Source organism: Sorex fumeus, unplaced genomic scaffold (assembly GCF_029834395.1).
Source record: "Sorex fumeus unplaced genomic scaffold, SorFum_2.1 ptg000169l, whole genome shotgun sequence".
Lineage (NCBI taxonomy): Eukaryota > Metazoa > Chordata > Mammalia > Eulipotyphla > Soricidae > Sorex > Sorex fumeus.
Genome location: NW_026606226.1, coordinates 12746447 through 12760993, shown reverse-complemented (window position 1 = coordinate 12760993; position 14547 = coordinate 12746447). Strand labels below are relative to the sequence as shown.

The 14547-nt window shown below is 58.5% G+C and overlaps 1 protein-coding gene across 1 annotated transcript; it reads right to left on the bottom strand.

Annotated features, from left to right (window-relative positions):
* Positions 1-3773: 3773 nt before the first annotated feature.
* Positions 3774-8257, bottom strand: KCNJ5 (potassium inwardly rectifying channel subfamily J member 5). Its single transcript, XM_056107554.1, has 2 exons — positions 7321-8257; positions 3774-4087 (listed from the first exon to the last, which is right to left on the bottom strand). Exons 1-2 carry the CDS (start codon positions 8255-8257, stop codon positions 3774-3776), a joined length of 1251 nt encoding a protein of 416 aa, XP_055963529.1.
* Positions 8258-14547: the final 6290 nt, after the last annotated feature.

Below are 14547 nucleotides of genomic sequence, written 5' to 3'. Positions count from 1 at the left end.
TGTAAGTCTACAACTGTACCTCATGGTGTTTCACTAATAAAAAATTTTTTTAAAAAAAGATGGAGGCTGGGTGGTCCCTGGCCAGCCAGGGGAGCCCCTACACCATACACCGCCCCCCGACTAAGGAGCCCCTGACCTTGCTGCTTCTTACTGGGCTGAAAGGCAGCTGCCACGCTGCAGGGCAGCCAGTGTCCTGCCGTGTGGCCATGCACCCAGCCCTGCTGCCCCCTGGCCACGCCCAGGGCTCCGTGGCATGGCCTCTGCATTCACTGGGCCCAGGCAGGCCCTGCAGCTCCCTCAGCAGTGTTGGAGTCACTCACCATCTCCCATGAGGCTGCGTGAGAATGCGGGGGTGCGCGGGGACCCCTCGAACTCGGGACCCTCACTTCTCTGCCTGTCTCTCTGGGGGCTGTGCTTCCCTGCCTCACTCCGTGGCCACCAGCCTCTGACCACTGCCCCCTCCTGCCCACCCTGCCCCCCCCCCCACTGCGCTGTCCCTGTGCCCTGACTGATGCCGTGGGTCCTGCACTCATCGGTGACTTCCATCAGCAGGCTTCTCAGTTTCCCTCCTGCCTCCCTCGGGTGCTGTGGTTGTGTGGTGCAGTGGCCAGAGTCCATCCAAGCTGGGCCTGGGGCTCCCTGGGGTGCCACCCTGGCTGTGAGGCCCTGGGGACCAGCCAGCTGAGGTCAGACCTGTAGCCCTGGGGACCGACTCGGGTCCTCAGACATGGAGTGGGTGCTTTGGCCCCGGAGCCTGTGACTTTGGAGTGAACCCAGGGTGTGGGAGGAAGTTGGGTGGGATTGGAACCGGTGTCCACTGGGAGTCAAACCACTTTATTGGGTGATTTCCAGCAGGGCAGTGGTGCTCTGCCACCTGACGCAGGAAGAAAGTGTTTTTCCAAGGCAGCAGGAGGAGACGTGAGGAGCAGAGCGCAGGGGGACCCGTGGCTTAGAATACAGGGGGACCCACAGCTTGAATACAGGGGGACCCCAGCTTAGAACACAGCGGAACCCTTCAGCTTAGAATAAGGGGGGGATCCTCAGCTTTTTAGGATACAGGGGACCCTCGGCTTAGAATACAGGGGGACCCCCTTCACCCTCTGCAGGAAATTTGGAAGGGTTTTGCTCCCCAGGGACCCTGCAGCAGGAGAATGCCCAGATAGGGGCGGGGGGGGGGACAGGCTGTAGTCTTGGGGAGAACCTCTGCCTTAGGGCCCAGGAAGACCCCCAAAGGCGGGTTTCAGGGTGTGCCCCTCCAGGCAGGGGTGCGGGCGGGGGTGATTCCCTCCCCGTCTCAGGCTTCCGGCTCTGCCCCAGCCAGCCCCAACAAGTGCTCCTGACAGCTTAGGTGGGGATAGTCTCGAGGAGGGTGGGGGGACCACCTTGGGTCTGAGCCGCTTCAGGGCATTGGTCCCCACACCCCGAGACCCGCGGCTGGGAGGGACCTTCTCTCCCCCCAGCTCGGTTGCTGTGCAGTGACCCCCATGCTGGCCTGAGAGTGCCTGAAATGGGGTCCTTCACCCTGCCGAGGTCAGAGTGTTGGACGAGGCAGCTGCCCTTTGGTGGCCCCTGGGGGGTCTGACCGGGACAAGAGAGCACCGGCAGGAGAGGGGTGCCCAGGCTGGCAGGTGGGCGGGAGGGAGGCATGGAGATGACCTGTCCCCCCCCCTGTGCCTCAACACGCCTCAGGTGGAACAAACAGGGAGTGGGGGTGTGGGGGGACTCCGAGGGATGCAGTCAGACCCCCAGCAGTGGCTGACAGTCCCCAGGGGCCTCGCGCCCAGCTTCTGGCGCTGGTCGTGGAGGTTCTCCACTTCCGCTCGGCAGGAAAGGTTTGCTCTGTACTTGCTGCCTGGTCTGCGGTTTGAGCGGGGAAAGGCCCCAGAAGTGGGGCCTGAACCCCCTTCCTGCCTTGGGACGAGTCCCTAGGGGTCTTCCTCAGGGGGAATGGGAGCTGGAGGCCACAGCCCCCCTCCCCCCGCAGAGAATGGACAGGGCTCCCTGGCTGCTGGGGGAGGGGGAGGGGCAGGAAGTGGTTTTCAGAGTGGTAAACTGAGGCAGGCAGGACCCAACCCTAGCAGCCAAGCTTCCCTGCGGCCCCCTCCCTGCCCAGAGACCCCCCGCTTGAGGACCCGGGCCTGCAGGCACCGCACGGTTTGACTAAGGCGGGTTTTAGGTGCAGCCCGGATGGGGAGAATCTGGCAGCTTGGACCCCGGATCGTGGGGACCCAGGCCAGTGTAGCGGCCCACCAGGGTCCCCCTCACTCTCAAGGCACCAGGTCTTAGGAGTGACTCCAGACCCTGATTCCGAGGTGGTGGGGTGCACAGGGCCCCATGACCTCTCCAAGTTCTGCCGCTGCGGCCCGGTCCCTGCAGTGCGTGACCCTCTGCCCCTAGACCCCGAGCAGACCTGCGGGCACAGAAACCCCCAAGGGGCTGGTCCCTCAGCTCCCGGGGGTCTCGGCAGCCAGGCCGGGGGAACTGGCGGAGCTTCCGAGGCCACGCGTGCTGAGGACCTTTCTGCCCTGCTCCCGGGAGAGGCGCCTCTCGTCTCAGGCAGGACACAGTTTCTTGTTCAAAGGCCACCAGCACCTGGGAACTACGCAGAGGCCCTGGGCCCCGAGATCAAGCCATCCGCATGTGCGCTCCGGACTCAGGGCCTGCCCTGACCCCTCTGCCCTCTGCCCACCTCCCCAGGGCCTCGGGACCGGAAGAGAAACACTCTCAGAGGTCACAGCAGCCACTCTGGCGGGGAGCTGGCTCCCTGGCAGTGCTGGGGTTCCTGGGGATCCCTCCTGGTGACCCTTGGCTGGCTGGGCTGGGCGGGTCAGTGCTCAGGCCCAGCGCTGCAGGGCTGGGGCTGGGTTGCCGGCAGCAGGCCTGGACTGTCTCCTGCCAAGGTTCTTTGCCTCCCCTTCACGTCACCCAGACACTGCCCAGCTTCTGTGGGGCAGGGGGACATGGGGGGCGGGCACAGCCCAGCCCCCTCAGCCCTGAGCAGCACTGGCCACATAGAACAGCCAGCCCTGTGGGAAGGTCAGGGTCTGCTGCCCGAGCTCTGGGCCACACGCTCCTGGTCACACACACCCCTCCAGTGAAGCCTGATGCTTCTACACTCATGTGGCTTTTACCCGTCGAAGCCCAGAGCTGTGACCCGGGGCCTGGCAGGTCTCCCCTCCCGTCCCCCCTAGCAATTCTCCCTGGGTCCCAGGGGCTAGGAACAAGATGGCAGTAGAGGCTTCAAGAACCAAAAGTCCAGGCCCTGAGAGCCGAATAGGGCAGGCTGGGGGTCATTGGGGGTGGGAGGTGTGGGGCGTAGTGTGGCCAGGATTCTGTCCATGATGTGTGTGCTCCGCTGGCCACCATCCAGGGAGCGGGAGGGGACAGGCCACTATCAGTGCCCGCAGGTTGGTGAGAACCAGGAGGTCCATCGGATCTAGTGGACAGAGGAGCATGTGTGTGGTGTGAGGACAGAGACCCCCTGAGGGCCCTGTGGGACCCCACCCTAGGCTGGTCAGTGACAGAGAGATCCTGCAGAGTCTGATGAGGCTGTCCCTCTGTCACGGGGACCCAGGCAGGAGTCACCTGCTGAGGGAGGCCTGAGGCTGGGAAAGGGAGACCTGGGAAGCTCATCCCCCTCCATGTGCTCTGACGGCCCCCGGAACCCCGGGATATTCTCAGTCTCTTCCTGTCCCCCCCACCCCGCCCTGCATTGACTGTGCCACTGAAGCCATGGACAGTGATCACAGGACAGAGTGACCCCACAGGGAGCTTCAGGGCTCCTGGGGCCCACCCAGCCCGTCGGGTTCCCCCTCGCCCTCCTCCTGCTCAGCCTCTCGGTTCAGCTCCATCTCGGCACAGCCTGAGGCCAGAGGGGGGCTGGGGAGGTCCTGGAGGAGCCCACCTTCCCGCTTCATCTGCGCCAAGTCCTTGGCACAGCAGCTGGGAGTGTTGGTCTCGTAGGTGTCGTGGAATGTGTTGTAGTCCACCTCGTAGAAGCCCTTTTCCAAGGTGAGGACGGGTGTGAACCGGTGGCCCCACAGCACCTCGGTGTCCGTGTAGGAGCTCCGCGCTTGGCAAGTCATGCCTGGGGGGACGGAGGGGACATGTAAAAGGAGTTGCCACAACCATCACCCATCCAGCCATGACCCATCCATCATCCTTCACCCATCTGTCCACCACCCATCCATCCCCCATTCTCATATATCCATCAACCACCCACCCATCACCCATGCAACATCTTTTCATCCACCATCCATCTATCTTCTACCTTTATCACCTGTCCATTACCCGTCCATCATCCGCCCATCATCCTTCATCCATCATTCATCCATTACCCACCTGTTACCCATCCGTCTGTCCATCATCTGTGTATCAGCCATCTCTCCATCACCCACTCACCATCTCTGCATCAATCATTGGCCCATCACTCATTGGTCTAGTACACACCATCATCCATCCACATTCATCCATCAATCTCACTTGTCCATCACCTGTCAGTCCATGATCCATCCATCATCCTTCTACCCATCTGTCCATCATCTATGCGTCATCCATCACCATTCATCATCCATCCATTATCCATCCATCATCTACCATCTGTCCGTCATCCAACCACCATCATTTTCTTCCATCCATACATCCAGTTAGACCTTGTTCATCCATCCATCAGATGTCCAGCATTTGTTGAGCATCTACTTTGTGTGAGACATAGCACTATAAAGCTGCATTGACCTGGCCTTGCTCTGGAGGCATTCAGGGTCAACTGGAGACATAAAACTGAACAACACGCAAGAATCTGGAGTACGTTCCTAGAGGCTGGAGTGGATGATTCTGGAATAGCCCAAGTCAGGGACATGGTTCATGTAAACAGCACCAGGTTTTGGGAGACTGACATGAGGCTGAGAATGAGTTTTGAACAAAGATGGATTCAGAGTGAAGGACACAGGGAAGCTGACAGTCTCGGCGAATATGTGTCATGGATGGGGGCCGGCATCGCCTCTCTCTCGAGAAGGACAGAGAAGGAAAGAAATCAAGGGGGGAAGAAGAGAACAGGAAATAACGGGTAACCAGGCATCGGGGCTTCAGTTATGCCTGGGACACGGGTGAGCAGTACAGCCATAGACTCAAAACACAGGAAACATGAGATCTAAGCTGCTGTCACAGGGACTTTGTGAAGTCCCTGTCGAAGTGACAGGGAGGGATAGGGCGGGGGATGGGGGATTGAGGGGAGGGAATGTGGGAACTCTGGAGGAGGGAAGTTGGTATCTGACAAACGGTATCTGACACTGGTGGTGGGATTGGTGTTGGAATATGAAATGCCTAAAATGCAACTATCAATAACTTTGTAAATCACAGTTCTTTAATTAGATTTTTAAATGTTTTATGGAGAAAGGGAAGCCCCCCCATCTCCCTCCCTCCCTCCCTCCCTCCCTCCCTCCTTCCCTCTGTCTTCCCTCCCCCCCTCGGTTCTGATGTGCTCCAGCTCTCTCTTTCCCTCCGCTCAGCCTGTGCCCGAAGATGCTATTTTTAACTGCTGTTTTTTCCCCTGAGAGGGGGGCTGCATTGTTTGTGGATGAGGGACCCTCGGCGCTTTCGATGACCGGAAAGCCACTTTCTGGTCTTAGTTCCTGCGCCGAGCAGGAAGAACCCGAGGGCACCGTTCAGTGACGGAGGAGAAGCCTGTTCCAGCGCCCCAGTCTGGGTTCCTGTGTGGGTCCCACACGAACCAGACCGGTCTGGGGGGTCCAGAAAGGAGGCTTTGCTCCCCCCCCCCACTCATTCGCGTTTAGGTTCTGGGTCCCCCCAGGACATTCCCACATCTGAAGATCCCCAGCCTGCTCCCTGGGGTGCTGCCTGGCCCCACCTCTCTGTTCAGCCCTTATCCCGGACCCCCGGGTCCCCCAGCGTGCAGAGTGCAGGGAGGGGCTCCCAGGATGCAGGGGTGCCCGCAGGAAGGGCAGGGAGGTCTCCTCAGGAGCCCGTGGGTCAAGTCCGCCGGGGCTCCTGCCCTGTTCCAATCTCTCCTCCTGGGATGAGGCCCGGACCTCCCTGTCCTGCTCCTGCTGGCTGGAGGCGGTATCTGCTGGCCACAGGGCCTCAACCCCCTGCCCCCTGGGGTTCCTCACAGTCCCCTTGCTGATAGGTCAAGCAGCTGTGCCAAGACAAATACGCTCTTCCCACCTGGGCCTGGGACTAACCTGGCTCCTGCCCATCCTTCCAACCGGCCTGTCTTTGACACACGTGCTCAAAGTGACGGGGTCACAGGAGTGGTCTCAGGGGGTCCCTGCTCCCAGGGGAGAATGAGGCGCTGTGGAGCCGTTTGGAACTGCAGCCCCCCGCTCCCCCAACCCTCCCCATCTCCACTCCCTGCTCTCTGCCCTGCCCTGCTTGCTCTAGGAACAGACCGTGTGTGTGCATGTGCATGTATGTGATCTGTGTGTGCTTGTGTGTATGCAGGCGTGTGTGTACACGTTTGCAATGAATGAGCATGCAAGTGTGTGGGTATGCACATGTGTGCGTGCTCGCAACATGGATGTGCATATGTGCACATGTGTACATGCGAGTGTTCACAATGCACATTTGTGTGTGGTGTCGTGTATACATATGTGTGTACACATATTTGTAGTGCACTGCATGGGCATGCTCTCAGCGGGGGTGTACAAGTGTTCACGTGTGCAGACATGCATGTGTGTGGGGTTGTGTGTGCTTATATTGCAAGTTAGTACATGTTTGCATGTGAGCCTCTTCCACAGCCCCTCAGGACCTGGCTCCTGGGGCAGCAGGACGTGAGGGGAGTGAGGGCCGTAAAGGCCTCAGGACACAGGGCACGTGGTGGGGGTCTCCGGGGGGGCAGCTGTCACTGCACCATCTGCGGGAAGGTGGACCCCGGGGAAGGTCTAGGGCTTGGATTTCCAAGGGGTCTGAGCTGCAGGACATGGTGAGGGTCTCGGAGCATCCTGTGTACTTTTCATTTTAATTTATCACTCTTCTGAGGGGGTCCTCCCTGTCGATATCAGCCAAGCAGGCCAGATGGCCCAGTGCTTGGAACAGGCAACACGGCAGGGTCACACCTGGCAGTGCTGGGTGCAGGGGAGCACTACAGAGCCAGAACGGAACTGGGGCCTGACAGCGCCTCGAGCCGGGGGACTGGACAACCTTCGGCCTCCACCCTCCCCCAGGGCGCCCAGGCCATCCCTGAGACCTCCACCACACCCCCAGGGTGCCCGGGCCTTCCCTGAGACCTCCACCACACCCCCAGGGTGCCCGGGCCTTCCCTGAGGCCTCCTCCCCGCCCGCCCCAGGGCACCCGGGTCTCACCTGTGGCCTCCACCATGCCCTCCAGGATGACCACCACCTCAAACTCCTCCTGCTGCAACTGGGCCCGCGACATCTCCCAGAAGGGACTCTTGTCATTGATCTCGTGGGAGATGGTGAGCGGGGACACCAGGAAGAGGCGGTCATCACCCGTGTCGAAGCCCACGTTGATGTCAGTCTGGTGCAGGGGGATGAACTCGCCCTCGGCCGTGTGGCGGGACTTGATGAGCTTGGCTCGGATGGAGGCCTCCACGATGTGGGAGCTGCGCAGGTCGCCCACGCGGAACATGAGGCAGAGCTGGCCGTCGCGGAGCGAGATGACCGCGTGACTGGAGAACATGAGCGTCTCGGCGCGCTTCTTGGGCTGGCTGATCTTGACGAACATGCAGCCCACCATGAAGGCGTTGACGATGGAGCCCAGGATGGCCTGCACCAGCAGCAGCACGATGCCCTCGGGACAGTGCTCTTTGATCACACGGAAGCCGTAGCCAATGGTGGTCTCCGTCTCGATGGAGAAGAGGAAGGCGGACACGAAGCCACCCAGGTTCTCCACGCAGGGGATCCACTCCTGGTCGCCCACGTGCTCCAGGTCGCCCCGCAGGTAGGCGATGAGCCACCAGATGAAGCCGAAGAAGAGCCAGGTGGTGGTGTAGACCAGCGTGAAGACCAGCAGGCTGAACCGCCACTTGAGGTCCACCAGCGTGGTGAAGAGGTCGCTCAGGTAGCGGTAGGTCTCCTGCACGTTGCCGTGGTGCACGTTGCATTTGCCACTCTTCTCCACGTAGCGCTGCCGGGGCTTCTTGCCCTCGGTCAGCAGGCGCGTGCGGTCCGTGGCCAGGGGCGCGTCCTCACGGGCCTGCCTGGGGAGCCTCTTGGCGTCCCGGGGCGCGGCCCCCATCTCCATGTCCTGGTGCATGGCGGTCCTGGAGTCGCCGGCCATGGAGGGAGATGACCCGCGGGGGGCGCGGGGTGGCTTCTGTCCTTCGTCCCTCGTCCCTTGGAGCCTTGGGACCAGCTCGGTGGCGTCCTCCACGTGCTCCAAGCTTCCCCACGAAGCGAACTCCGGGACTCTAGGCAGAAAACATGGAGGTTTTGGGTTGGGGCTTTGGGTTGGGGGCATGACATATAGTGATGCTTGGGGCTTCCTCCTGGCTCTGGGCTCAAGGGATTGGGTGCAAGGCCGGTGATCCAGTCTGCGTTTGAAGCAAGTGCCTGCCTTGTCCCCTGAGCTATCTCTCCAGCCCAGAGGTGTTTTGTTTTGTTTTTCCCTTTCTTTAAAAAAAAAATTTGAATTTGGGGGCTAGACAGTGGGTAGGGCGTTTGCCTTGCATGCCGCCGACCGGGGTTTTATTCCCAGCATCCCATATGGTCCCCTGAGCACCGCCAGGAGTAATTCCTGAGTGCAAAGTCAGGAGTAACCCCTGTGATTCGTTAGGGTTACCCAAAAACCAAAAAAAAAAAATTGAATTTTGTGGGAGAGATTCTCTGAAACACTGCTGAGGATGCCTGGGGCCATCCTACCCAAACCATCTGGAGAGTTCCAGGCAAGGACTCCAGGTTGTGTTGTTCCAAGTGGTGCTGGGGGTCACTGAGCCCCCCCCCCCCAGTGGGACCCGGGCCCTTTAGGGCTGACCCAGCAGTGCTCTGTGGGCCACGTGTGCAGGGTTTGAACCCGGCTCCTAGCGTCCCAGTCCCCGACTTGTGCTTTTATACTGTCGCTGCCTGGAATCCTGGTGCCGCAACAAACACACATACACACACACACTCTGCCCTCACTTGTACCACAGCCCCGGGGCGGGGGGGGAGGGGCCTCAGCTGACACTCCCCAAAAGAAACAAACATCATCCAAGCCAGAGGCTTGCGATCTTGGACTCTGTGTGCTGGGGTACTCCGGGGTGTTCTCCATTTGGGGTGCTGGAGCAGACACCACCTTAGAGTCAAGGCCCCTGAGACGTGACCCAGATGATTGCCACGGGGCCACGGCTCTCTGTTCTACCTTCTGGGTTTGGGGCAGATGTTGCAGGCTGAGATAGAGACTCTGGGTGCAGCAGGAGCTGGCTGGAGCCTGGGTGGGCCAGGGAGAGTCGGGCAGACTGGGACAGGTGATGTGCAGGGGTGCAGGGGGATGGGAGGGAGGCTGAACCCCACTCACCTTCACGCCCGCCCCATCCTGCGAGCCCACCAGGTTGCAGGGAGCTGGCAGGGGCCTCCCTTGAGGGCCCCCCCTTACAGACCACACAGCAGAGAGAGCCAGACACCACGCGGGGAGGGCGGGGGGGGGGTTCCCCTTGCCGCCCAAATCTCCTAGGACCAAGGACTGTGTTTGTCTGGGCACAGCTGCCTCTGCAGCTAGGGGGCGCTGCAGCCCAGAGTTCAGGCCTGGGTCACCTGCCCTAGAAGCAGCTGTTCTGTCCTTGTCCTCGCTGCTCCCGGCGCTGGACTCCCTCTCCTCACTTTCCCCTTCTGAGGTCCAGGCTGGACCCTGACAGACCTGGCATCCACAATTCCCTGCCGGCTCCAACCTGTTTGGGTGACGTGGACCCCTCCAAGGAGCCCCCTCCTCTGCCTGCCGCTCTCCCTGCAGAGAGGGCTGGATTCCTTCCTCCTCTCCGGCTCACCTAGGCCAGAATGGGGAGGCTGCTCCGGTCACTCCAGAGGTGCAATGTTCTAGAACCCCTGAGGCAGGCACCAAAGTGCTTCCGGGGAGGCAGATGAAAAGGGAAGGGGGAAGGGAAGGGGATCTAGGGGAGGTGAGGTGGAAGAGGAAGGGCAGGGAGGGAGAGAGGGAGAGAGGGAGGGAGGGAGGCAGGGAAGGAGAAAGGGAGGAAGGAGGGAAAGGGGGGAAGAGGAGGGACAGGGGAGGGGATCTCCCCATCACTCCATTACTGCCCAGCAGTTAACCAAATTGGCTCCTCTTGTTAACCAAATTGGGGGACCCAGACTTTCATTTTCATATTTTTAAAAGAGAAAAGGACACAAAAGTAGGGAATGGCAACCAGAATGCTCTGTGGGGCTTGGAGCCTGCCCAGACACACTCACACCCTCGGGGTCCTGCTGCCAGGGGTGGGTGTCTGGGTGGAGTCCGTCTCCCTTTCAAAAGGTGCAAAAACTGAGACCTTCGGACTTTCCAACAACCGTTCACTTGCGCCCACAGGGAGGCCGGAACTGCCTGCACCAGGGAGTCATTGGAGGGAGGGAACTACCTGCACCAGGGAGTCAGCAGAGAGGGAACTGCCTGCATCTGGGAGTCTGTGGAGGGAGGGAACCTCATCCCTGGATGTTGGTCGGTGCTGACCTGGTGGCCCTGGTTAAGGGGACTCAGAGGACAGGGGAGGGGTGGGGGCTCCTGGTGGTGTCAGAAGTGCTGCTGGGACCCTGAGCTGTGGCCCCTGCTGGCTCTAGCTGGGCTGCTGGCTCTCAAGGGGCACTCACTCCCCAGCTCAGAGCCCTCCACCACCTCCCTGGCTTCCATGATGCCCCGTTTTGATGCTGCCCCATGACCTGCAGCTCCTCTAGCAAACCGGCTGTGGGGAGCAGAGCTGTCTCCTGCCCCCCCAGCCCCCCGCCTGCCCAGGCCCATCCACGTTTAGCACTGAGGGGCTCTCAGGCAGATGCCACAGAGCATAGGCTTCCTTGACTTGGGGGTGGGGTTGTGAGCTCTCTTGGGGAAGCAGAGGACTGACAGGGCCACACTGCACAGATTTTGGGGTCCCTGAATGAGCAGCAGGTCCTGGGCACAGGGGAGGATGTCCCAGAATCTCTTGTCCCCCAGGGCCCCCACTGAAGACTCAGGTGCGTGTTCCTCTAACTCTGCTCCAAGCCTGGAAGACGGTGGCTCTGCCCATGGCTGCCGCAGCCAGAGAAAATCTTGCACCCCCGTCTCAGGCGTGAGCAGGGTCCAGGCATGTGGGATCTGTCTCCCCAAGCCCAGATTATTTCATGGATTCTTCTGGAATAATTGCCATGGGTTCTGGGCTGCCTCTCTCTGAGCTCAGAAGAATCCTTGCACCTTGCTCCTTCCTGCACAGCTGAATGACTCTGTCTGGTCGTCATCCCCAAGACAGAGGAGACCCGCTAGGGGCATCCCAGAAAAGGGTAAGATTTGGCCTAACAGGTGGCCCCGATTTCTGGATGCAATGTCCCCGTGGGCCCAAAGGGGGCGCCTGTGAGTGAGTCTGGGGCCCCAGAGGAGTGAAGATTCTGGGTTGCTGGTTGGAACCGTGTCCTGGAGACACTCCCAAACCCCCAAACCCCATTCTCAGCCAGGTCTAAGACCCCCAGACGTATGCCCTGTTAGAAACATCCAGTGGATCCCAATCTCATGTCATTGCGATGGAAACCACCAGACAGCTCCCAAGAAAGAGCGAAAGGCCCAGAGAGTGACAAACACAGGTTTCCGGGAAGACGGCGTGCGTGGAAATGAGCGAGGACGGATGAGCGAGGACGGATCCTTCCTGCAGTCGTGCATGGGTTCCAGTTCTTTAGAGAAAATACAAAGGCAACAAGATCCTGGTAATGGGATTTCAGAGATCCGCTGAGGTCTATTTGCGTGAGTACAAATATATTCTTCATTTTCTTTTTTTTTAAAGAGCAGCATTCAACCACATTTGAGGTCTGGGATATAGATGTCTAAGGCGGAGCTGCGCTGAGAATCTTTCCAGCCATTCGATTCTCATCTAATTATTACTGAGCAGAGCACTTTGGAAACAGGCTTAGCTGCTGGGGACTTGCAATCTCTCCTGTCTGGCTCCTCTGTGCTTAAGAGGGAATATTTAAGAAACATCTGGGGTGCTCAGGGGTCCTCAAAACTACTTATGCTACTATTTAGCGGTAGCTCACAGCCCCCATTAGTCTCTCCATCCCGACCCGCCTCCAAGGACGTATGAGAAATCAGGAAGACAAGGGCAGAAAAATCCGCTAGCTCCTTTTCCGTTTCCCCCCATTCGTGTCTGTCTCGCTGGTACTTTTCCCTTGAAGCTACTGTCTCCGTGTCAGTATAACACATCCCCTGCCCTGCAACCCTGTGCCCGTAGCCTAGCTTCTGCATGAAATAATCAAGGGGATTAATAATTAAATCAATCTGAAAAGCCTCTTGTTTTCTCTCTTACGCCCAGGGGACAGATTTTCTGGTCTGGTACCGATTCATCAATGACCATTTGAGAATCTGCACTTAGAGCCGTGCAGGAGAAGGGGCGGTGGAGAGAGCGAGGGAACAGATAATACACAGGGACATGGTGGGTGTCGAGGCAGGGAAGGGGAGGGGCGGAAGGGACTGAGAACCAGGAGCTCCTCTCCTGAGAGCTGAGACCCGCTGGGGGCTTCTCTCTTGCCACACAGAATCCTAAAGACATTCGATGTGTTCTGGAACCATTTCAGAGAAGGTAGGAGGTGGGGTGGTTGTTCCCATCTTATAGATGAACAGACTGAGTCTCTAGGAGGGTGGATGAGCAGTTACTTCCCCTAGAGTCATTCCAAGTGCAACTGAAAAAAGATGCCTCCAAAATGCGGGGTCAAGCAGGAGGGGGAGAGAGAACAGGGGTGGATGCATAGAAAGGAAAAGGAGGCTGGACCAGGAGAAGGAGGAGATAGGAGTCAGGTGGGGGCTGGTAAGAATGCAGGAGGAGGGATGGAGCCATAGCCCAGCGGGGAGGGTGTTTGCCTTGCACGCAGCCGACCAGAGTTCGATTCTCAGCATCCCATATGGTCCCCCGAGCACCGCCAGGAGTAATTCCTGAGTGCAAAGCCAGGAGTAACCCCTGTGCATTGCCGGGTGTGACCCAAAAAGCAAAAAAAAAAAAAAAAAAAAAAAAAAAAAAAAAAAGAAAAAGAAAAAGAAAGAGCTGGTCCCGATCCACGCTTCAACGCCCGTGACCTCATTCTTTCAACCCCCATCTGCCCCCCAGGAGGCAGCGGGTAGGAAAACCCAGTGCATGGCCTTCGCCCACCATCCTCGGAATATTCCTCTCTGGGCTGGAGCAATAGCACCATGGGTAGGGCATTTGCCTTGCACGCAGCCGACCAGAGTTCGATTCCCAGCATCCCATATGGTCCCCCGAGCACCGCCAGGAGTAATTCCTGAGTGCGTGAGCCAGGAGTAACTCCTGAGCATCGCCAAGTGTGACCCAAAAAAAGCAAAAAAAAAAAAAAAGAACTCAGAACAGATCATGAACTTGAAGGTGAAAAATACAACTAAAGGGTCTGGAGCGATAGTACAGCAGGCAGGACGCTTGCCTTATGCATGGCCCACCCAAATTCGATTCTCAGCATCCCATATGGTCCCCCAAGCCCTTCCAGGAGTGATTCCTGAGCACTGAGCGAGGAGTAAGCCCTGAGCACTACCAGGTGTGGCCAAATTAAAAAAAAATACAACTAGAGAACTCTTAGGGAAGAGCACTGCAGAGCTCTTCAAGATCTCCGAGTCCTCAGAATTGAGATGGTGCCTGGCACATGTGAAGTCCTTCCACCCCTGGCCCCTCATGCCCTAAGCCGCCGTCACGACTCTGGTGGACCCTGGGCACCGCTGGCGTGACCCTTTCCTTCCACAAAATAAGAGTTCTTAGACTCGATGTTCCAAGCATTTTCCTTGACAGGAAAAGTAAAACCAGAAATTGGACCATATTAAATCAAACCATTAGCTTTGAAAGGGCCTCTAAGCTCCAGGAAAGGGAAATATATTTGCGGACCATGCAGTTGACAGTTTAGAGGCTAGAAGAGCGTTTCTTAAAGCTTTTCCACTTGCAACCTCTTTTCACCTGACAGACTGTGCACGCCCCTGTGACCACAGGTGAGTGGGATGGACGTCCAGATGGACCCGTAAGAAGAGAGGGTGTGGCTGTGTTGTCCTGCGCTGGCCTTACCAGTCTGCAGCCCTGATTCAGTTCTGTGCAGTACATAATCCCTGACTTCCTGGAGCACTTCTGGGACCACCCAGGAGCACCCAAGTGGGGAGTTGTCCCTGCACACAGCGCAGAGTGGCCCCCAAACCAAACAGACCTCCCCAAAAAGTAGAGATGAGGAATCATAAAGAAAGGGTTTTTTTTTCTTTTTGGGTCACACCCGGTGATGCTCAGGGGTTACTCCTGGCTCTGCACTCAGGAATTACTCCTGGCGGTGCTCGGGGGACCATTTGGGATGCTGGGAATTGAACCTGGGTTGGCTGCGTGCAAGGCAAACACCCTACCCGCTGTGCTATCACTCCAGCCCCAAGAAAGGTATTTTAAAAAAACAAAA